The sequence below is a fragment of the Rhinolophus sinicus genome, linkage group LG16 (genome assembly GCF_036562045.2).
Source record: "Rhinolophus sinicus isolate RSC01 linkage group LG16, ASM3656204v1, whole genome shotgun sequence".
Classification (NCBI taxonomy): Eukaryota; Metazoa; Chordata; class Mammalia; order Chiroptera; family Rhinolophidae; genus Rhinolophus; species Rhinolophus sinicus.
Window position 1 is genome coordinate 29,043,912 of NC_133765.1, and position 23,668 is coordinate 29,067,579.

Here is a 23,668-nt window from a genome sequence, read left to right on the forward strand (position 1 = left end):
AACGTCGACAGGTGATATTTATTGGCAGAATGGAACTTAGGGGGACATTAAAAACACCAAAGGCGGCTGTTTGGCCCAGAGCAAAAAGTACTGAGCGATTCCAGGACTCACTTTACGTTTCCTCTTTCCAACCAGAGTCTCAGCAGCCTGGAGTCCTTCCAATGCCTCTCCCACTCTCCACTTAGGAAGGGGATGAACCTGTCACATCCAGGCGCAAGGCTGGCCTTTTTATTCCCTCGCACTTATGATGCTCAAGACCTTTTACACGAAGGAGGCCATTTCCAAGGACTTCGTGGAACTTGAGTCAGTGAATCATAAAATATGAAGAGCAGGGAACTCGGGTCTGATACTCGATGGATTCTGCTTATAACAAATGAGATTCCGAGCCAAGACAGGTAAGGGAGAGTGGCATTGTTCTTCCTTTCCAATAGCGACTCTTGGACACTCATGTTGGGAATATACACGGGGTGATGTTTGGAAAACCCTGCACTGGCCACTGTTCCTCCCTAGAGCAGAAGTTAAATCCTACTATCGACCTGAAAGAAAACCTCCAAACAGGACTCTTCCCCAGAGGGTAGGGGATAAATAAATAAAATCCTAAATTAAATCATCCCACCTGCCCCAGAGTGTCCCCTACATGGGACACTATAGTGTCAGAGGCATGGCTTGTTATTTGCAGAATGTCAGATTGTTGTTGTGTGTGTTTTTTTGGCATGGCATGAGTGTAACTGACAAACACCATTGGTGTATTCACCAGTAACTGACACTGTTAATTTCCCTGGTTCCAGTAGATAATACACTAGCTTTCTGTCACCCTGGCGATGGCCACAGGGAGGTGAAGTGATTTCCCAAAGTCGTGCAGAGTTTAGAATCCAGAATTCCAGGCCTGATTCCCAAAAGAATGCTCTATCTGCTCCTTCACACGCTGCCACTTTAATAAGTCTTCTCCAGCTCCAATTTCTCATGCCTCTTTGACGGCATCTGCAGGCAGGGAGATCTTGCTGATAAAAACCAGCTGCTGAAGCTCTTGTTGCTTGCCTTTGGTTCTTCCTCAAGGCGTGTGTGTGTGCATGTGTGTTTTGTGTGCGTGCATGTGCGTTTTGTGTGTGTGTGTGTGTGTGTGTGTGTGTGTGTGTAAGGGGGGCACAAAGCAGCCACATCCACCAGGCCCTATTTCCCTCCACTTCCCCTTCCGACTTGATTATCCAGGCAAGTGGGATTGTAACATCATGGCCATTGCCATAGTAACAGAGCTTGAAAGATGCCACGCTGCCCTGGAACGGATGTCTTGCTGGGTACCAGAAGAGAGCCAAGGATGTCAGGGGAAAAAAAAGGTCCTGGCTTGATAGCACACAGGGGCAAATGTCCTGAATCTACTGGGGATGGGGTGGGCATATTAATACTGACTAAGAGCAAGGTGGTGGAGGCTCCCACTGTTTCTTCTGGGGCTTTCTTACTAATCCGCTCACTAGCCACCCAGATTGCTTTGTCCGTAATGTTGTGGGTGCCAGCCTGTTGTGCTGAGGTTGACAATGAGAGAAGAGAGTTGGGAGAGGGGCAGGGCCGGCAAGATTCCAGTGGCTTCTATGTGATCACCTGTGCCATCTCCTCCCAGATTCAAAGCAGGGAGGGAAGCTGTTCTGTCGTAGAGATTAGTAGCTGCTACAGAGATTACAGAAATACTCATGGCTTTGGGCTCTCTGCCAACACCTGGGCTTGTGGACAAATCCGTAATGTGGATTGTCCCTTTTGCTCTGAAGGCTACCACAGGAGAAGTGATGTCCAAAAGCGCTGTTGACAAGCCTGAGATTTAGGAGAGGGAGAGGACATGAACAAGAGGAGGAGAGAAACACAGATAGGTGTGGAGACCCAGTGGGATCTGCCTTTGGGCCAAAGCTGGTCTGTTTTGGTACCCACACAGCACTAAGCATCCCAGCCCAGAGCCTGGGAAAATAGCCATTTTTGGACCAAGTCTTTCTGTGGGCCCAGCCACAGTTCAATTTCAGGAGGTAGCATTCCCCATGAGCATTCTCAGGGTACGTGGGCCACCGTGGACATCAAAATCACCTCTTGTGCTTTTACAAAACCATGTCTGCCAGGCCCTGTGCCTTCAGTGTCTGAGCAGCGGGTCAGCATGGTGGTTAAGAGCGTGGGCTCTGAAGCCAGACAGGCCTGGGCTGGAAACTCGGTCCACCATTGCCAGCTGGGTGACCCTGGCATAGCTACCACATCGAGCTCGGTGCCTCAGTTTCCTCAGCTGTACAATGGAGGAAACAATATGTCTACCCCCGAGCTGTGGTGAGGATCACAGGACGTCATTCAGGCAGGACGCTAGGTGCTGTGCCTGGCTCACTCTAAGTGTCTGATACACTACGTTATTGTAGGTAGAAGGTGGGGCCCGGCATTTGTGTTTGAAAAGCACTTCACAGCGATCCTAATCTGTAGACCTGGGCCAGCTGGGGGGAGGCAGTGATCTCTAGGCCCCGCCCCAGTTTGCAGCATCACATATTTGGTCGCCTCCAGTTAAAATACGCTGCAACAGGTGGGGCCCTGACTATTTCCGGTTCCTTGACTTGGAGGGGGTGGGAGACCTACCTGGGAGGAGACTGAATCTGAAGTAGGAGGTTTCCGCCTTGTAGGGGAGGGATGCGCACACTAGACCACAGAACAAGAGGGGAAGGTGAAGGTGGGAAGGACAGTGGCCTGGCTTTAGGGGAGGAGGTGGAGAGAGCAAGAGGCAGGACAGTCCGTCTTGCGGCCTGTTTTCCAGGAAGTCCCCAGAGCTGGACCCAACGACACTGGCCCTCCGCCATCTCCCTGGGTGTGCCGGAGCTTTAGCCCTAATACACCTGGAAGTGTGCCGAAGTAGCCCCATCCTTCCAGCAGCGCAGGGTGTCCACGGCAACGGAGCGGCAGAGTGGGCAGGTGCGCTCACGATCCAGCCAGAGGCAGAGGCACTCCTCACAGAACACGTGCTGTGGGAACAGCAATGAGTGCCACCAGGGCTGCTTTACCGAGTGTCCACTACCTGTCCACCTTGGTCGTAGGGGCTGGGGGAGCAGCAGCGAACAAAACAGACAATTCCTGCCTTCATGGAGCTTGCACTGGAGTTGGGGAGACAACTGACAAAGTGAATCTCTAAAATGTGGAGTGTGTCAGTTGTAAGTGCTAAGATGGAAAGCAGGGAAGAGGGGATGGGGCATGCTTGGGAGGGCTGCCATGTGAAACAGGCTGGCTTGGGAGGACTTCAATGAGATATTGACATTTGGGTAAAACCTGAAGGAGGGTGAGGCGTGAGTCCTGATGATATCTGGGAAAACAGTGCTTCAGGCAGAGGGAACAGTATGTGCAAAGGCCCTGAGGCAGGAGTGTGCCTGGTGCGCTGGAGGAACAGTAAGGAGAGTGTGGCTGAGCCTGGAGTGGTGAGTGGGAGGGGGAGATGAGGTCAGAGTTGGTGAGGGCGGCGGGTTGCAGATTGTATAGGGCCTTGTGGGCCACGGTGTGGACTGTGGCTTTTATTCTGAGAGAAGTAGGGGGCCATGGCAGGGCTCTGAGCAAAAGAGTGACTTGATATGATTTGCATTTGTAAAAGATCCCTTTGGCAACTGGGTTGAGAACAGACCACAGGGGTCAAGAGAAATGCAGGGAGACTGGAAACATTCACAGGTTCCACCACTTTTTGGCTATAACTTGGACAAGTGATTTAACCTCCCTGTGCCTCAGTTTCCTCATCTGTAAAACAGGGATAATAGTACTCTCCTCACAGGAAGATTAACTAATGTTAAAAGCAGTCAGACTTGACAATCAAATGAAGTACACAATTCTTGATTGGATCCCGGATGGGAGGCAAAACCCTAGCTATTAAGGACAGTTTGAAGACAACTGGAGAAATTTGAATATTGGCATTTTATATCAATTTAAAATTTCCTGGGTGTGAATAGAATTGTGGTTATAGGACAGAACGCCCTGGTTCTTGGGAGATGTATGCTGAAATATTTAGGGATGAACAATCAAAATGTCAGCAGCTTATATGCAACAGGGTTAGGGGGAAAAATTTACAAGAAAGGCAAATGTGGTAAAGCGTTAATGGTTAGTGAATCTACACGAAGGGCAAAAGGGTGTTCATTTTACTATCCTTCAACTCTTCTGTAGGTTTGAAATTTTTCAAAATAAAAACTTTGGGGACAATGTTGATATAAAAATCTAGGCAATATATTTTTTGAAAATAAAGAATAAATAAGGAAAGAAGGCAATTAGAACAATGCCTGGCAAATAGTAAGTGTTCTATAAGTGTTGGCTATTACACAGTAATAGTTATCATATTCTGTCTATTTTCTGTCTCTCTAAGCCAAACTGGAAGCATGGTTTACGTTAGGTGCCTAATTGTGGATCGTGCTCTAAAGGAGCTTCATGGTGCTATATGGGTATGTAACAGGAGGACCTGTTTTATTTTTTTTTTGGGGGGGGTCATCCAGGAAGGCTTCCTGGAGGTGGGGACACGTGTGTAGGATTGAAGGGTATATAGGAGTTAACTGGGTGAAGAGAGGGGGTGGGGATAGAGTATTCCAGGCTGAAGGGAAGACGTGTGCAAAGCTTCGGGATGGGAAAGCATCCGAGCACTCAAGGACAGCTATTGTGGCTATAGTGAGGTGGGCGTAGGGGAGGGGGAGAGAGGAGGTGAGCAGGCCTCGTGGAGCTTGAAGGCCATGCCAGGATCCTCACCATGGTCTGAAGGGCAGGACCCAGGGGTCGGCAGGCCCAGCAACTGAGGGCGGGGACTGTTGCTGTTGTATTCCCCCTGCCCAGGCATGAACCTGCACAGAGGAGGGACTCTGTAACTGTAGCTGACAAATGAATACCAGAGCAGATGAGAGCGTCTGGAGATACTGGGATGAATAAGATCTGGTCCCTGCCCTCCAGGAGTGCACAGTCTCCTCGTCAGAGAATTAGACAGGACAGAATGTGGTGCGACAGTTAGAGATTCAGAGAACGTAAGTGCACTCAGAGGAATGCATGATCCTGGACTGCCTCCAGCATCGGGAGAAAGGGCTGAGCCCCTACAGAGGGAAGGGAAGGAAGGGGCCTTCTGGGCTGGGAAGTACAGGATGGGGTGGGTTTATGGTCAGCGGGGGATGCAGGCGGTGCTCAGCTGTGAACCGTTCCCTGGCTGTGTCTCCTGGAGCATGAAGTGGGGTCAGGTGTCCCTGGGGTTGGATGGGTCACCCCACTCTCACCAGCGTTCCATCCAGACTCCCTGTGTTTTGCTCAAGGAATCAGAGCAGGCTTTCTGAGTTATAGTAGTCACTATTTTCTCCTCTGTACAATACAGTTACTACTTCCTCATCAAGATGTCTGTAAGGACGAAAACAGATAAGGGCTATCACAGAGCATCAAGTGAGAGGCGCCTGGAAGCACAAAATCAATCGGAGTCCCCATTCTCTCGCCCCCTTTCCTTTACATCATCAACACTCAAAAACAACAAACTCAGAGTAGCCAAGAACTGGAGGGCAGTTTGTTTTCTAATCGTACTCTGGCTCTTCTCTTTGGCAGGGAAGCCTTTAAGTAAGCCAAGTTTCTGACTTTGTGTTCAGAATGCCTACTCTCTGACCCCCTATGGCCTGGCAGGAGGCATGCCACAAATACTGTGGAGTGAGTAACGGGGCAAGTGCGTTCTGTCTGAGCAGAGTGCTCTACCCCCTGGCCCCATGCAGTGTCTGTCTGACTAGCTTGAATGGACAATCGGCTCCTCAGGCCCTGGCTCTGGGGACACGGGGGTGGGGGCTGGGTGTGAGTGACACACTGATCGTAACTTGATGACCCTGTGAAGGAGAGACAGCATGTTCCTTTAGCCTAGTGGGCTCTTCATCTATCTGTTCTTCTGTTCATCTATCCACTGATCCATCCATCCATCTACCTACCGTTTCACCCACCCATCTCTCACTTATTCACCCACCCATCTGTCCATCCATTGCCCATCTACCCAGTCCCCACACACTTATACCTCTATCTACCCACTTTTGCACTCACCCTCTCTTGCTTCTACCTCGCCACTGTCCATCTCCATCCCATCCATCCATCCATCCATCCATCCATCCATCCATCCCATTCCATCCATCCCATTCCATCCATCCCATTCCATCCATCCATCACATTTCATCCATCCATCACATTCCATCCATCCATCACATTCCATCCATCCATCACATTTCATCCATCCATCCATCCATCCACCCTCCCCCATCCATTCATTTAATTTTTACTGACTCAGCACTGTGACTCTGCTGCTAAACAAGACAGACCTGGTCACCACTCTCAAGTTGCTAATAATCTGGCAAAGAGGAGGCAGACCTTACACAACCAGGTGCCTAATGAACTATCTAGGTGGCAACTGGGATAAAAGCCATGAAGGGATCTATGAGACAATACAGCGGGGAGCACCAACTAGTCCGGAGGAAACATGTGACTCATTCACTCATTTGTTCAATGCACTTTGGAATTAACTACGCCCTTTCCCCTGTGGACGTCACTGCGGCCATTCCAGGCCCAGAGCAGCAGAGCAGGACTGAGACGTGTGCTCTGCCTGGCCAGGTGTGGGCGTTTTAATCACCACTGGCTGTGGCTGTTGCTCCTAGATCTCGGACAATGGTGTCCCCCCCTCCCACGAGTTCTCATCCAGCTCTGGGAGGTTGGCGTGGCACCAGGAGAAGACTGGGAGAGAGACAAACAAACTGAAGCTCGGAGAGATCGCCAGAAGGGAAGAAGGAAGACTTCCACCTTGACATCATGTTCAAACAAGCACTGCTACTGAGAAGGAAATACAGATGGCTCTGAAGCATCTGAAAAGATGCTCAACTGAGCTCATAATTAGGGAAATGCAAATTAAAGCTGCACTGAGATAGCGCGTGTCACCTGTCAGATTGGCAAAGCTCAAAAAAGGCTCGATGAGGCAGCATGTTGGCGAGGGAGGGGAGCAAGGGGTCGCGTGGCACTCGCACTGGGAGTGTAAATGGATACACTCTTTATGGAGGGCAATTTAGCAATATCTGTCAAAACTGTATACCCTCTGACCCAGTAATTCTATCATTAGGAATCTATCCTACCAAGAGCCCGCACATGGGTGAAATGGAAGGCGTGCCAACAAGAGCTAGTATTTATTGAACGCTGACCACGTGCCAGGCATAGTTCTAAATGCTTCGCTTGAATTAACTCATTTAATCAACACGATGGGCCCAGGTAGGTGCTATAGAGCTCCCCCTTTCTGACCTCTCATGACAGCCATGTCTGTAATAACAAAAGATGATGAGCCACTAAATGCCCACTGAGAGGAGAATGATTCAACAAGTATGGTCTGTCCATAAAATGGGATGATACGCAAATAAAGAGTAATTTCTTAAGTCAGAGTTCCAAGTCAAAAAGGGAAGACGCAGAACGCAGCTTAGGTAGATGTATGCTGCAACTTACGTCTTGCAAAAGACGTTCGTGTGTGTGTTTAAATTCTACAAAGGCATCTCTGGAAAGACATAAAGGAAACTGGTAACAATGGCGGCCTCTGTGGGTAGTTAGGGGTCTAGAGAGCTGGGGATGGGGGTAGGAGGCCTGCCACCACTTTCCTTTTTATAGCTTTAAAACACTTTTTAAAATAAATTTTCATTTTGGAATAATTTTAGATTTTACAAAAGTTGCAGTTGGTAACGAAAATCCTCATGTACCCCTCATCCAGTTTTTGTTACCCCTAATGGTATCATCTTGCATTACCGTGGTACTTTGGGCACACTGATACATTCCTATTGATTAAACTCCAGACTTTCTTTGGATTTCATCAGACTAGTTTTCCTAGTCATGCCCTTTCTCTGTGTCAGGATCCAGACCAGATCCCACATTGCTTTTAGTCATCATGACTCCTCACTCATGAATTCCTTAGTCTGAATTTTGACTCATACAAATATATTCTCGATTTTAAAATAAATAAATACAATGAAAAACAAACCTCCTAAAATCCCCAAACAGCAAAAACAGAAAAGATTTTGCTGATGCCAAAAAGATAAAAAAGACCCCCACCTCCTGTCTTCTCACCCTTAGAAGGTGGTGCTGGTGGGTGAGCCATATGCTTGCCCATCCCTCCTAGTCTGCAGGCTAGGCCGCCTCCAAAAAGCCTTTCCAACCAGGAGCTCATTGCGCTCTATCCTGGTCCCCTGGGAGGCTGCATGAATCTCTCTTACACAGCACTTATCACCGCCTGCCTTGTTTCATGGTTATTTATGTATGTGTCTGTCTCCCCAAGGAGATCGTGGGCTTCCAGGAGGGGACAGGGTCTGTGTGCCCTCTGCCTCCCCTCCCTGGTGTCTGATAGGATGCTTGACTCATACACATTTGCTGAATTGACATCTCAGCCCCTGATGTCAGGAGGAGGAGGAGAAGGAGGAGGGATACATTAGGGAGCTAGAAAGGACTGAGCAGTACTTACTGTGATAGGTTGGTGACCCACAACTAATAATGAGAACAAATGGCAACAATAATTATAACAATACTAATAATTATAATGACAACTCTTATGGCTGAGTAATTTAAATTTAGTTCTTTCCATAGATGGTCTCATTTAAGCATAATGATAGCTCTATGAAGTAGGCATTACTGTGATACCCATTTTATAAATGAGAGAAACCAAGGATCAGGGAGATGTAGGGAGATGTAGCAACCCTCCCAGGGTCCAGATTTATATCAGGATATTCTGACACTATGCCATATAGGACTTTTCATTGTTGACATTTTATCAGTGAAACTGAGGCTCAGAGAGGTGAAGTAACCTGCCCAAGGCCACCCAGCTAGTAACAGGCAGAGCGGAGATTTGAACCTGGGTCTGGCTGACTCCATTCCTGACCACACTGTTCTTAAAGACCCATCCCACAGCCCTGAAGTCTGATCAAGGAACTTGAGACTTTTGCATGGGGTGGGGCCTGCTGACCCCCCATCTTCAGTCTCTGATGGCCCCGCCCAGCCCTGCTCACCTGGCACATAAGGATCAGAGGCTCCCGGAACTCAGCCTGGCAGATGGCACAGATATCGCCGGCTTCTGTGCATTGTTGCCCAGTGGCCCGGACGCCATAATTCTGTTTGCGGAAAAGGAGAGAGACAAACACAGCTGTGGATCCTCGCTGGAGTGATCTCAGAGGAATGATGAGATCTGTTTCTGGCGCCTGCTTCCTGGGACTTTGGCCAGGACCACATGAAGCAGACTCACCTGAGAGGTGCAGAGAAGCTTCAAGGCTTTCCTAACTCCACCCACACGGCCACAGATGTCAAAGGACTGAAAGGAGAGCAGGGTGATAGTTGAAAAATATCCAAGGATTGTACAGGATGTCTCTCACCACTCCAGAACAACTCCCATGGACACCCTCGTCTTTGCCTCTGAGCATGTTTAGGGCACTCCCTGCCATTTGAAACTCCTCATTCCCATCAGTTTTGCTTGTCTTTGGTCTTCCTGCCTTATGTGAACAGCGTCCCATGCTACCTGGGCCAGGAGAGCAAATACATGCACTTCCCCCTGCCCAAGGCAGGCATTGCTAATCGATCGCAGCACTCTTCTTCTGAGCCCAGCCAGGGCCTGATAATCCTCCACCCCACACTCCAGTCAGCCACTGCCAATCGATCAGGATCAGCAGGCAAGATAAGCCCCAGTGGCTGACACCGCATGGATTGCCTGGCTAGTCCAGCTTGGAGGGAGAAAGAACACATGCATTCCCCCAGGATTCCCCCAGAAACAGAGAAAGAAAAAGAAAGAGGAGGATGTACTTATTGTTAGGGGGGAAAAACTGATTTGTACTAATGATGAAAAGAGAAGCACCCATACTGATGTGAAGAGTTGAGGGTGTGCAATTTAAGAGGAAAAGAAAACAAGCTCAGTGGCCATGTTGCACGTGGGTGAAGAGCTGCAGGCTTTGGAGGCAGGCTGCCTGGGTTGGATGTTCTTGCTGTTATCCCTAGCTGAGTGACACTGGGCAAGTTACTTCTCTCTGAGCCTCAGTTTCCTTGCCAATAAAATGGGAGTGATAATGGTAGGTATCTTGAAGGGTTGTTGTGAAAAAGACTATGTGAAAGGATATCATATGGTTAGATGTATGGGCTAGAAATCAGGGCGGATTTCACCATAAAAAGGAGTAAAGTACCAATACATGCTACAACGTGGAGGAACCTTGGAAACATGATGCTAAGGGAAAGAAGCCAGACACACAAGGTCACGCGTTATTATGATTCCATTTATGTGAAATGTCCAGAATAGGCAAATCCATAGAGACAGAAAGAATAGCTGTTGCCAGGGGCTGGGGGTGGGAGGTTGGAGGAGTGGGGAGTAACTGCTTAAGGGATACAGGGTTTCCTTTTGGGGTGATAAACACGTCTTGGAACTAGACAGAGTGGCACTGCGCTGCGAATCTGCTAAATGCCACTGAGTTTTGTGTTGCATGAATTTTACCTCGATTGAAAACAAGAGAGGTTAGGGTGCTATTCCAAGTTCCCCACTTGTCCCCCAGGCCCAGCTAGTGAATGGGACCCTCCACAGGCCAGCCCTCCTGCACCTCACCTTGCAGAGGCTGTAGAGGATCATGAGGACTCCCCCCAGAAAGTAGCTGTTGGAGGTGTCGTCCCCCATGATGTATTTGTACCACAGCTGGATGGGGACAAGCGATCGGAACAGCTGGCTCAACTCCTCGATGACCAGATAGAACTTTCCCTGCAACCGCACAGAAAGCATCAATTATTATTAGCAGTAAAGACCCAAAGGACCCAGCCCGGGGGCCCCACCGCCCGGGCAGTAATGACATTCCAGGTCATAGGCAGGCCATTAATCAGCTTGGGAAAGCACTCAGGCCTGCTCCTAATGGGCCTGAGATATGGCCGGGGAGACGTGGCCCCTGCCCGTTGCCCTCACCCGCTGCCCACCAGCCCAGAAGATCAGAGCTCCGAGGATAGTGTTTCAGGGAGGGAGAAACCGGACACCTTTGGCAGAGAGCTGGAGGGTGGGTCACTCCCTGGTGCCTGCTGTGGCTTGGAGGCTCAAAGCCAAATGTGAGGGCATAGTCCCTGCACGGCACACAGATCACCCTCATCCCCAGGCGGCTGACCAGGCATCACAGCCACCGCCCACAGGGACGTGGGCAGGACGGACCCCAGGATGCAGGTAAGGGCAGGCTGAGAGGTGGACAGGGGAAAGATATGCATTTTCGTTCCCAGCTCCCTCATCGACTGTCACCAAGAAGGCAGGATTATACCTGGTGAAAGAACATGGACTTGGGGACTTAGGACTTGGGGACTTAGACGGGGCCAGGTTTGAATCCTCTCTTGCTACAGGTTCGTGAGCCTCTGTTTCTGCATCTACAGAATGGAAGTCACAGTTCCTACCTTATGGGGTTACTCTGAGGGTTCGAGGAGATAAACAGGAAAAGCACGCAGTATTGTACTTGGCACAGAACTGTGCTCAACAAATTCTATTTCCCTACCTCCCTTTGCCCTTGGACAAGTCTCTCAAGCTTTCTGTGGCCTGTGTTATAAAATGAAGATGAAAACGGCCCCAGCCTGTCATGTTGAATCAAGTTAAACATACACCTACTTACGACCCAGCAATTCCACTCCTAGGTGTGTACCCAAGATAAATGAAAACGTGTGTCCACTTGTATGCTAATGGTCAAAGCAGCTTTATTCATAATATCCCTAAACTGGAAACAGCCCACATGTTCACCAATGGAAGAGTGGATAAACAAATTGTGGTATATTTATACAATAGGGTACGACCATGTTTCCCTGAAAGTAAGACCTAGCCGGACCATCAGCTCTAGTGCGTCGTTTGGAGCAAAAAAGTCTTATTTTAATATAACATAAGACCAAGTATAATATAATAATATAATACTGGGTCTTATATTAATTTTTGCTCCAAAAGACGCATTAGAGCTGATGGTCCAGCTAGGTCTTATCTTCGGGGAAACACGGTACTCGGCAATAAAAATGAACAAATAGCTGATCTACACCACATGGATGAAACTCACAGATATTACATCAAAGGAGACAGTAATATAAGAGTATATATCGTATAATTCTGATTTATATGAAGTCCTAGGATAGATAACACTAACATGTAGTGACAGAAATCAGATCAGTAGTTCCTGGGATGTGGGGGGAGGAGCCACTGCAAGAGAGCATTAAAATTTGGGGGAGTGATAGAAATATTTTATCTTGTGATTGGGATGGTGGGTACACGGGTGTATATATATATGCCTGTGGGAAGGGGGCAGTCAGTGGGGAGCACAGGTGTGGGGGATGGCCACCATGTTTGTTTCACATGCCAACGGCATGATGGGTGCAGCAGCTCAGTGGATGGCTACGGTTGCCCAACTCTGTCCACATTCTGACAGCAGGCCCCAAGCTCTGCTGAATACCCAGGCTGTGAGCTCTGTTTTTCTGAACCACCCAACCTCAGCTGCCCCATGCTTCCCTCACTGCTCTCAACTGCTCCCAACTACTGCATGTTCCATCTTATTCTGGACCAACAGCCAGTCTCTCTCAACTTCCAACCTTAACTTGCTTTTGTCACTCTTTGAACCTCTGAAGTGTACCTCCAAAGAACTCTTTTTTCCTTTCTTCCTTTCCTCCTCCACATCCATCCATCCGTCTTTCCTTCCTTTCCTTCGCTTTCCCTCCTACTCATTGATGGCCCCTTTTCCCCCTCCCTCCCTCGTTTCCTTCCGTTACTAATGATGGGAACTCCAACACATCCCAGAATTTCACAGCAGCCTCAGGTACCAGTTTCTCAGCCCTTCTTTCAGTTGTTTCATTATATTGACCAAGCTCTTCCCCTGCAGATGGAATACTGGTCCCCTCCTCTGCCGAACTAACACCTGTTCATCTTTTCGAGCTCAGCTGTTAACTCCTATGAGAAGCCTTCCCCAACTCCTAATTAAATTAGGTGTTCCTGTTACACCCTCTAAATCAACCCTCCAGAGCACTTCTCACAATATTTAAAACACTATTTTGGTACCTGTCTGTCCCACTGGATCGGGATCCCCATAAGCGTAAAGATAATTTAGCTCTTGGTTGTATCCCCAGCATGTAGCACATAGTAGGGGTTCATTTAATAACTGAGGAACTCTGAAGCTAAAGATTCTACCCTCATTACTCACGTCAACTTCCTAGAGTTTGCTGATGAAGAAAAAGAGTTGGAACATCAAAGAGAAAATATCTCTTTATAAGTAAGCACCAGTGTCACAGAAAATAAAATAAAGGGAGTGAGTGCCTGCATGGCACCATGCTAAAGGTAGCAATTAGCTGCCAGGGGGCGGGCCACTTGGAGGAGATAAAACCACCGGGGAAAACTGGGCATATACCAGTGAAGCCATCTCTCTCTAATTAAGCAGTTTTATAATTCCAGGTTTCTTAAGCATGTTATTTCTGACGACCACCAAATGGAACGTGTGGTTTCTCTGGGGTGTCAGGGAACAAGGAAAGCGATCAGATTATGAGCCTTCTGGCCTCCCTGCCACCCGTGAAGGGAGAACAGTAGCAACTGCTACAAGACTGGGGTACTGAGAGTTCTCTACTGAGATTCTGATCAAGGGGGCGGGGAGGCAGATTCTATTCCGACTTCCTTACTGCTAGAATGGGGGGGGTTGGACAAAAGTGAAATGGGAAACAAGGAAATAACAGAGGGCTGACTCTGGAAAGGGGTGGGAAATGAAGAAGAGTGGGATGCTGAGAAGCACAAGAAATGAACACAGAAGGAATATGATTTTTGAGAATGCGCCGCCATGGGAAAGATGATTTGAAGTATTATGGGGGTGAAGAGGAAGGGAGAGGAGACACAATAAGATAGTTGTTAGCAGCGTAAATGTATAAAGAATGAATAGAGATCAAAATATTTTTCTGCATCAAGAATAATAATGAATATTTACATAGCTTTGCCTGTTCATGAATTTCTTTCATACACATTTTCTCATCTACAGACACAGGACAGTATAGTGGGTAAGGACATAGGATTTGGGGCTCCAAGGTCAGATCTGCCACCTACCAACTTGGTTGATCTGGACAAAAACTTAACCTCTCTGAGCCTCAGTTTCCTCATCTGCAAATGGGGTTGAAAAAATATATACATATATGCACACATTAGTATGCTAGCAAATCAGCTCTCTAGAAAACAACAACGATGAAAAGGCCTGATTTGTGTGTTTGCCAATTTCTATGGTGTAAATACTCCCACAAGGCCAATTTCAAACTACCAAGGGCTTAACAAGTGCTTGCAAATTTTCTGAAAATTTAACTATCGCTCTCACAAGCCCGTGCAATCTGGCTGTAACACACCAGTGTGACTGTGAGGTTTAAATGAGTGAATGAACCTAAAATATGGGTCCCCAGGAAGGGCCCCGTATGTGATTAAGAGCTAGTAATGAACCTCACAATAATCCAGGGATGTGGGCACGGTGACTGTCATTTTTTAGAAGTGAGAAACTGGGGTGGCCGGTTAGCTCAGTTAGTTAGAGTGTGGTGCTTGTCGCACCAAGGTTGCCGGTTTGAACCCCACATGAGCCACTGTGATCTGTGCCCTCCTTGAAAAAAATAAAAGAAATTCCCTGCTACTAGAAGTGAGAAGCCTCAGGTCCAAAAGAACTAAGGAATACTAGAGTGAGGCAAAAGTGCTATCTGGGACTCCCAAGCCCAGGCCTTAGGAGACCTGGCAGCTTTCACTGACTTCCTGTGGCTTGCGGTTCTTCCTCCAACTGCCATGTTGTAAGAAGAAAAAGCAACATGGAGAGATCACGTGAAGAGGCCACGTGGAGAGGGACAGGCTCTGAGACTACATGAGAAAGAAGCAAGCCAACGCAGCCCAGATACAGGACCCTGGGCAAGTCATGCTGAGGCATCAGACCCGTGAGTGAAGAAGCCATCTTGGATGGTCCAGCCTCAGCAGACATTATGTGGAGACCCGCTGTCCCCAGTGTGCCCAGACAGAAATTCTGACCCCCGGAGTCATGGGAAATAATAAAATGGTTGTTACTTTAAAAGAAAGAAAGAAAAAAATCTGAAGTACTCATCTAAGGCTACTTAGCGAGTGCTAGGGATTAAACTATGTCCCTATAAAATTTATATATTGAAACCTTAATGTTCGATGTGATGGTATCTGCAGAAGGGTCTTTGGTAGGAAATTAGGTTTGGAGGGTGGAGCCCTCATGAATGGGATTAGTGCCCTTGTAAGAAGCAACATGATTCCTTTCCCTCTCCCCTCTCCCCTCTCCCCTCTCCTTCCCCCTCCCCCTCCCTCTCTGCCATGTGAGGACACAGCAAGAAAAAAAGCCATTCTGCAAGCAGGGAAGAGAGTCCTCACTAGATACAAGAATGGCCGACACCTTGATCTTGGGCTTCCCAGCCCCCAGAACTGTGAGAAATAAATGTCTCTCGTTTAAGCCACCCAGCCTGTGGCATTTTGTTATAGCAGCCTGAGCAGACAAATGCAGCTGGCCAGTAGGCCACCTGTGATTTGAATGGAGGTCTTCTGTTCTTATCTTTTGACTGGGTTCAAGTCCCAGCTGTCACCTTCTAGCTGCTTACTTTTGGCAAGGTACCTCCTCTCCCTGTGCCGGAACCCGTGTGGTCATCCCTGATTCTCCCTTCTCTCATCACCAGCATCGAGGCTGTCTACAAACCCTGTTGGCAACAGCTCCTTCACTGACCCCTTCTTCTGTCCTGGTCCCCCTCTGGTTTATTCTTCACACGGCAGCCAAAATGAGCTTTCCAAAATACAAGGCAACTCAAATCATTAGGTTGGGCTCAAACTTGCCAGTGTCTTCTGTCTCACTAGGCGTGACATCTGAAACCCTTGCCATGTCCTCCAATTCTAGAGCTCTGCCCCCAGCCCACATGTCTGATGGGGCCTGTTTCTCAAAAAAACTCAAGCACATTCCAACCCCAGGGCCTTTGCATTTGCTTTCCCCTCGCCCTGGAGCACCTTTCCTCCTGATACCTGTCAGCTGGCTCCTTCACTTCCCTTGGCTCTCAGCACAAATGTCACCTTGTCAGGAAAGAACACTGAACAATGTACATAAAATAGCACCCCTGGACTCCCCACTTCTCCTTGACATTCCCCCCTCCAGCCCATATTCTGCGTTTCTTTTCTTTATTGCATTCACTGCCAAACATATTTCTTTGCATGAGAATATACGCTCCTGAAATGCAGGGACTCTGTGTCTTTTTGGCACTACTATTTCTGTCTACAGAACTAGATCAGTGCTTGGCACCAAAGAGGGTCCTCAATACACGTCTGCTGAATGAATTAGGGGCCTCAGTGTTCTTGTCTATAAACCAGAGATAATAATAATATGTCCCTTGAAGGGTTGTGATGTTAATAACAGCAAATATATACGTCGAAGGCTTATTATTTGCCAGGTGCTGTTCTAAGTACTTTGTATTAATTAATTTAATCCCCACAACAACCTATGAGATAGGAGCTACTATTGTGTCCATTTTGAAGAGTAAACTGAGGCACAAAGAAGTTAGGCCACTTGCTCAAGGTCACACAACTCGCAGGTGGTAGAGACAGAATTTGAATATAGGCAGGCTGGCTCTATTTGTCAGAAAAATAAGTAGCACATGTAAAGAGCTTAACACAGGGTGTGACATACCACAATATTACATATTGGCTATTATTATTATTATTACTATTAGGTTGGTGCAAAAGTAATTATGGTTTAAAAGGTTAAAAATAACTGCAAAAACCCCAATGACTTTTGCACCAACCTAATACTTGTGGCCAGCAAAAAGCAGCTCATTTTGGACTAAGAGAGATAAGTCAGTCACCCTGGGTGCTGACTGTCCCATGGGGTCTGATGTGTAGATGGCTGGAGATGTTTACCAGTGCTTCTTAAGCCTGTCTTGGTGGGTTAGCATTCCAAAACCTTGTGCCAAAAAGCCAGCAACACTGCCACGAGCGCAGCAATACCTGTGCCTCCGCCCAGAATGTTCTTTGCAGAACACAAGTCTGATCATTATGGATTCCTGTTAATGACCCTCCATGGCTCCCCACCACCCTCAGGAGAAAAGCTAAATGGCTTACCATGCCCTCTTGACCTGGCCCCATCTACACTGGAGCCACATGGCACCTTGGAAGCTCCATGCGTGTGCTATGTTCCCGCTCACCTCTGCACAGCTGGTCTTTTCCGTCCCCCATCGCAGCTTGCCACTCCGTCACTGAGCTTTCATGAATCAGCTCCCCCAAATCTATTCTGCTTTGGGGGAAAACTTGGGACCTTGACAGTGCCCATGATTCAGGATTACTGGGGGCATCCAACTAAATCAGTGTTTCTCAAAGTGTGATCTGGGACCTAAGGGTCCCAAACCCCTTTCAGGGGGTCTGTAAAATCAAAACTAACTCCATAATATTTCTAAGACATTATTTGACATTTTTATGAACCAGTGTACCGTGGAGTTTTTCCTGAGACTACATTACACGGCATGTGGCAACAAATATGGGAATGCAAGTATCTTCTACTAAGTCAAACATTAAAGAAATCTATAAAAACATTAAAAGAAATCCCCTCTTCTCGGTAACTAAAATATAGCTATGTCTCATTAAAATGTTATTTATGTTAACCTGTAATGGGTTCTAAATCAATTAGTAAGTATCCTACAAAGTTCTGTTTTAATTCTGTCATAGATAGCTATAACCCATGTAAACCGAAGCTCTTTGAGGGGTCTTCTTCAATATCTTTTAAAAGTGGAAAGAGGTCCTGAGTCTAAAATGTTTTAGAACTCCCGAGAGGCACCTGGCACAGAGTAAGTGCTCAATACCTTTGAGGATGATGATGATGGTGGCAAACTGTTTCTTTGACTAGGCTGTGAACTGAGTACAAAGTACCATATCCTGTTCACCATCTTTCCTCTATGCTGAGTCAGGGTATGTCCCTCTCTGCTGTCTGTCACCCCGTATCCTTTCTCCCCCTTCTTCTTAGTACTAGAGTCCTCCATTTTTTAGCTAGATGCACAGCTGTCTTGAACACAGATTATATCTCCCAGCTTCCCTTGCATCTAAATGCCATTTTAGTCACCAAGATAGAGTATAAGCGTCATGTGGCAACTTCAGAGAATCTTCTACCTTATTCTTCCCTTCTATCTCCAGCCCGCTGTCTGGGACTTGGATGTGATAGCTGGTGCTCTGGCCACCATCTTGGCCCATAAGGAAGAGTCCCACACCCTAAGACTGGAGAAGCAGTAAACCAGAAGGTGCTTTTGGGCTTTATATGGAAAGAAATAAACTTTAAAAATTTAAGCTACTATTATTTTTGGTTATTTGCTGTTACGAGCTTATTCTAACTAATACAAAGGGTTTGGCACCCAGTAGGTGATCAACAAGTGTTTGTTGAATGAATGAATGAACGAGGAGTTCAACAACCTTGTGACTCAAACAGCGAGGTATTCTACAGGTGTGGCTCGCAGAGAAGCCTGATACCAAAGGTGCTAGGAACCAAGGATGTGCATATAAACAAGTGTGTATAAAATGATGAGGTTAAGAGAGAGGAAGGGGGTGTGTTCAGTGACTGCTGGGTGGGGGACCAGAGCATCATGGGAAGGACATGCCGTGCAGAAGGAAGCAGGAAGAATTGTGGCACTGGGTGTGGGTCCCAGCTCTGCCTCTTCCAAGATGGTAAGTCCCTGGAGTCTGAGCAAGTAGTGAAGAGCATGGACTTTGGAGCCAGATGACCTGGGTTTGAATTCTGACTCTGTCTCTTACTGGGGCAAGTTAATTTATCCCTCTATGCCTCAGTTTCCACATTGGTAAAATGGGGCTAATACAAGTCCCTACCTCGTAAGGTTCCTGGGAAGATAAATGAGCTAAAGCACGTAAAGTGTTGCATTCAGTGCCTGGCACATGGAAAGCACTGCTGCCCCTGCTAGCAGTCTAGCAAGTATAAAACATCTTACAGAGGAAATGAATTAGGCCTGAATAAGTAGGATGGCAGTGGACTAAGCAGGCAGGATGGAAAAGAATTGATTTTTATATTAAGCATTCGTAATGTGAAACAGTGTTAAAAGTGAGGAGTTTGAAGTCAGATAGCTAGGTGTGCATCCTTCCTAGCTGTGTGGGCTCGGGCAAGTGGCTCTCCCTCTCTGGGCCTCGGTGTGCTGTTCTGGTGATGGGAGTGTTAACCAGCTGTGACATTCGGGGCCTCTAAACACTGTTACAAGAATTATTGGTATAAGAGTCTGTAGTACAGTGTCTCTTTAGGTTGTAAGTGACAGAAAGCTAACTTGAAGTAGGTTACACAAAGAATGAGATGCACTGGGTCACAAAACTGGGGAGCAAGGGGTGGCTCTGGCTTCCAGTACAGCTAGATCTAGGAGCTCAAACAATGCAAAGATCTCCCTATGTTTCTACAGTTCTATCTTTCCACCTCTCCTCCTCTTCCTGTTTAAGCTTTCTTTTCTCCTGACAAGGGCAGGCAGTCTCTCCAGGCGGCAATCATGAGGAGAAGGAAGAGAGAGGAGGGGGAGGAGGAGGAGGACTTAGCTCTTACTAGGTGCTAGGCACCACTCTGCACAACACTTTGAGGTTGGTGTTATTAATCCTCCCATTTTGCAAATGAGGAAACTGAGGCAGAGAGGACAGGTAACCTGCTCCTGGTAACACAGCTAGAAAGTGCTGCATCGACCTTTAACTGGTAGGAAAGATGACCACTGGTAGCCTCAAGACTACTCGTACGGCTTGAACTCCAACATAAAGAGAGACCGTGTTTCTCCCTTGGCCGTTTTACCAAACTGAATGGCAAACGTCGGATAGTCCTACTGGGGTCAAGCCTTCTTCACCGTTGGAACCAAGCTCGGCCATGGGGTTCTATCATTGGTTGGGCCTGGTCACATGGCCAGATGTGGGCGGGACGCCGTGACAGACAGCCTCACCAGAACTCCAGGGAGAGGGCGAGGCGTTTCCCCCAAAGAAAGGGGCTGTCACGAGAAGGAGGCCGGAAAGTTTCCCTGAACCAAAGCACCGGGTCAAACAGAGACATCATTGCAAAGCCCTGCTTTAATGTGGGAGGTGGTGGTGGTGGGGATGGAGGTGGGGGAATAGATAAGCAGGAACTGCGTCCAGCCTCCAGGGCCACAGGGGCCCCTCGGAAGTGCAAAGGGCCCCTCCACCTCCCAGGTGGTTTTCCCTCATTTGCTTTTCTAGCCCAGGACTGCTCGTTAGCTCCCACACCCACAGGGGACGGGGCCACACTTCCTGCTCTGAAATGGGCGGGCTGGTCAGGAGCAAGGGGCTGAAAACAAAGACTTGTTTTTCTGGGAAGGCAGCCTGCGGGGCTGTTATGATTACAGGCTGCGCGGGGGACCACAGCTGACAGAGCTCTTAAGAACAAAACAGCTGGAATGGCGACCATCAGCTGAGGGGCAGGCGGCTGAGGGGCAGGCGGGCCCAATCTTGGTCTTTTCCATTTTGCAGATGCTGGGGGTAAGGAATAGCTTAATAACCAAATTCAGAACAGTGTGCCCAGGAGTGGTGGAGGTAGGAGGAAGACGTGTAGAGAGAACTGGGAGTAGAAGGAAGGCTAAAAGGATGCAGGGAAGGAGGGAAAGAGATAGACACAGGAGAGGAAAAAGGGAAGGTGGGCAGAAGAGAGGAAAGAAAGGACAGAGTTAGAGAACAGAAGAAACAGGGCACCCAAGAGTGAGAGACCATGCAAAGGGGGACAGGGAGAAGAGGAAAAGGAGAAGAAAGACATCTATTATTAAGCACTCACTATGGGCCAGAAATTCTACATCAGATGTTCCCCTGGTGAGGCAGTTGTGATCTATTCCCATTTCTCAGATGGGAGAGCTCAACAGAGTCATGGGAGGGAGGAATAGAGTATGGGAGACTAAGCTAGTGAAAGAGTTGTAAGATGGACGAGAACAGAAACTAGCAGAAAAAGAGAACTAGGGATGGCTCAGTTTGGTGATGAAAGTTTCTCTGTGAAATACAGTACCTGCGTGCTGCCCCCAAACTCTGACACCCTAGGTTATGGACCATATTAGGAACTCCAGATAACAGGCCAGGAAAGAGAGGCTCAAAGAGGCCAGGCAGGTGGTCCAAGTTTGTAGACGGGGTAGAGCCAGGATTTAAATCCAGTCTGACTTCCAATCTCCTGCTTTGAGCCATCATGAGGAACAGAGAAAGGGAGACTCTAGGAGATAAAGTGAGATGTGAGGAAAGAGAAGAAAAGATACAAGGTGTGTGTGGTGGGAGAAAACTAACGCGGGATGGGAAAAGTCAGAATAATGGGTACGCTTGGCAGGAGTACTGGCCAGAAAGAGGAATGAAAGAGACTTCCAGGTACTAGAAGTGTTCTACATCTGCGCTGCCCAATACAATAGCCACTCGTCATGGGGCTATTGAACACTTGAAATATGGCTAAATCCGAACTGGGATGTACTGAAAGTATAAAAAACACAGGGAATTTGTCTTAGAAAAACAAGAAGGTAAAATATCTCACTACATTTTTTTCATATTGATTTCATGTTGAAATGATTAATACTTTGGACATACTGGGATAAATAAAATATATTATTAGATTAATGTCACCTGTTCCTAATTACTTAACATGGCTACTAGAACATTTTCAATTGCCTATGTGGCTTGCATTATATTTCTATTGGAGAACGCTGATATCTAGAAACATATGGACATACATATGTAAAAACTCATCGAGCTTAGTATACTTATAATTAGAGCACTGTACAGTATGTAATTTATATCTCAAAATGAAAAACAAAAAAAGAAGAGCGAGCCAGGAAAGAGGCTGAGAGTGGGGCAGGTGGGGGGGCGGGGGGCGAGGCTCGTGGGGGCGGGGCCAGAGGCCAGTGGCTGCGTGTTACCTGGCAACGGGCGCTGCCGGTGACGTCACCGGCTGGCGGCAGCCATTAATCTCCCTCCGGGCGGCCTGCCTACCTCCTCCTCCCCGGGGCCGGATGAGATCACCGTGGCGGGCGGCCGGCTGTCCCCGCGCTCCCAACAAATCGACTCCTCGCCGAGCGCCGGCATCTCATGATCTCATGGCCCCGCGGGACGGCGCCGGCCGATGAGGTCACAGCCCCGCGCCCCCGGCCGCTCGGGTCTGCACGCCTCCAGCTCCCCTCCAGCTCCGGGTCGGGGCCTCCGGGAGACCCCCTCGCGGGTTCCAAGCCCAAGCCCCAAACCCCAAGCCTCTTCGGCCTCTGCGGACAAAGGAGGTCGCTGTTTGTGATAGGCAAAGCCGCCTTTACCATGCTTTTGACCCGTCTTCATTCGCCCTCTTATTTGAACCTTTCCCCCTTACGGCCATGTGTCCAGCAGGGAGTGACCGCACCAGCTCCCTTGGACTTGAGGTCAGGAACGGTGCGAGGTGACTTGCGTGCGTGATTTCACAAGCGCGCAGTGAAGGAAATTCTATGTTTAGCTGTCTTACAGGCTGGGAAACTGAGGCTCGGGGATAAGGGACCCGCACCAGGTTACCCAGACAGGAAAGAGTGGGGCAAGGACTGGAACTAGATGTTGTGAGTTAGCACTTTGACTCTCCTCTTCGTCCCCCTGGGCTGTACCCAACACCTCTCTGCACCTTTCTCCCAGTTCCTCCCTGCTCTGATGGGAACAGTGATAATGGCCCACGCTTGCTGAGCGCCCACGATGTCCTGGGCACTTTATATTAAAAGTCACTGTTCCGTATGACAAACCCACGGAAGAAGTATTATAAGGACTAGTTTGCAGATGAGAACGGAAGGTTCAGAGAGGTGAAATGACTTGCAGAGCTGGGATATGATTCTACAGCACAGCCTTTCCATTACTCTTACCTTCTCCAGAAAAAGATACAGGCTTCTTGTTGACAGTGAACAATATACCCTGTCTCCTCTCTCCCTCCCCCAGGGTCAGCCATCAAATGCAGTCAAAGAGAGGCCAGCGAGACCCTCTTAGAGAGCTTCCAACTCACTTGCCAGCAGCAGGTTCTCCATCACTTACTAACTGCTCATTAACACCGCTCCTCAGCAGATCTCCAGCAAAATACACTGCCAGGGCCGATAGGGAGGAAGGGAAATAACGTTTACTGAGTGGCTGTGACGAGCCAGGCACTGAGTCAGGGCATATTACCAAGGGCAAAGATGTGAGGGGGTAATTTCCAGCTTCATTTTGTGGATGAGAAACCTGAATTTATTTTAACCAGAGTCAGATGGCAAGGAAGTCCAAATGTCAGCTCAAACAGCATTTCCACAGAGAAAGCCCTTCCTATTTCCCTAAATGAATCCTTCATGAATTGATTTATTTTCTGCCTAGCACTTATCGCAATTTGAAGTTTCATGTTTGTATTTGTTTAATGGTGATCTCCCCAACTAAATGAAAGCAGGGACCTGGTTTCCTTCACCACTCACTGCATCCTTATACCCACGCAGTGCCTGGCATACAGTCGACACTCAATACATAATTCTGGAGTCAATGCAAAGAACTGGTGTCTCAGGCTGGTGAGCAGGGCTGCTAGTGAAACCCAGGTTTGTCTGAGCACAACACTTGGACTTATTCCGTACTTGCTAGGAAGTCGAAGCCTCTTGGTACATGTACCTCACTCAGAGTAACATCCCTCTGGTGCTCACTCAGAGCCTATTATAATAATTCTCCGTTTACTACAGTTCTGATAAA

The 23,668-nt window shown here is 48.0% G+C and overlaps 1 protein-coding gene across 5 annotated transcripts in view; it reads right to left on the reverse strand.

Annotated features, from left to right (window-relative positions):
- Positions 1 to 23,668, reverse strand: part of RNFT2 (ring finger protein, transmembrane 2) — a 67,666-nt gene that overhangs the window by 4,124 nt on the left and 39,874 nt on the right. For 2 of the 5 annotated variants that reach the window (XM_019734101.2, XM_074321099.1), the window contains 5 exons: positions 18,125 to 18,223; positions 10,577 to 10,726; positions 9,239 to 9,304; positions 9,006 to 9,107; positions 5 to 2,975 (listed from right to left, as the gene is read on the reverse strand). In XM_019734101.2, coding sequence (XP_019589660.2) covers positions 2,841 to 2,975; positions 9,006 to 9,107; positions 9,239 to 9,304; positions 10,577 to 10,726; positions 18,125 to 18,223 — 552 coding nt within the window. In that variant the 3' untranslated portion in view covers positions 5 to 2,840. Of the gene's footprint in view, positions 1 to 4; positions 2,976 to 9,005; positions 9,108 to 9,238; positions 9,305 to 10,576; positions 10,727 to 18,124; positions 18,224 to 23,668 lie in introns of those variants that run through there. The other 3 variants (XM_074321100.1, XM_019734103.2, XM_019734102.2) reach the window with 3 other exon arrangements.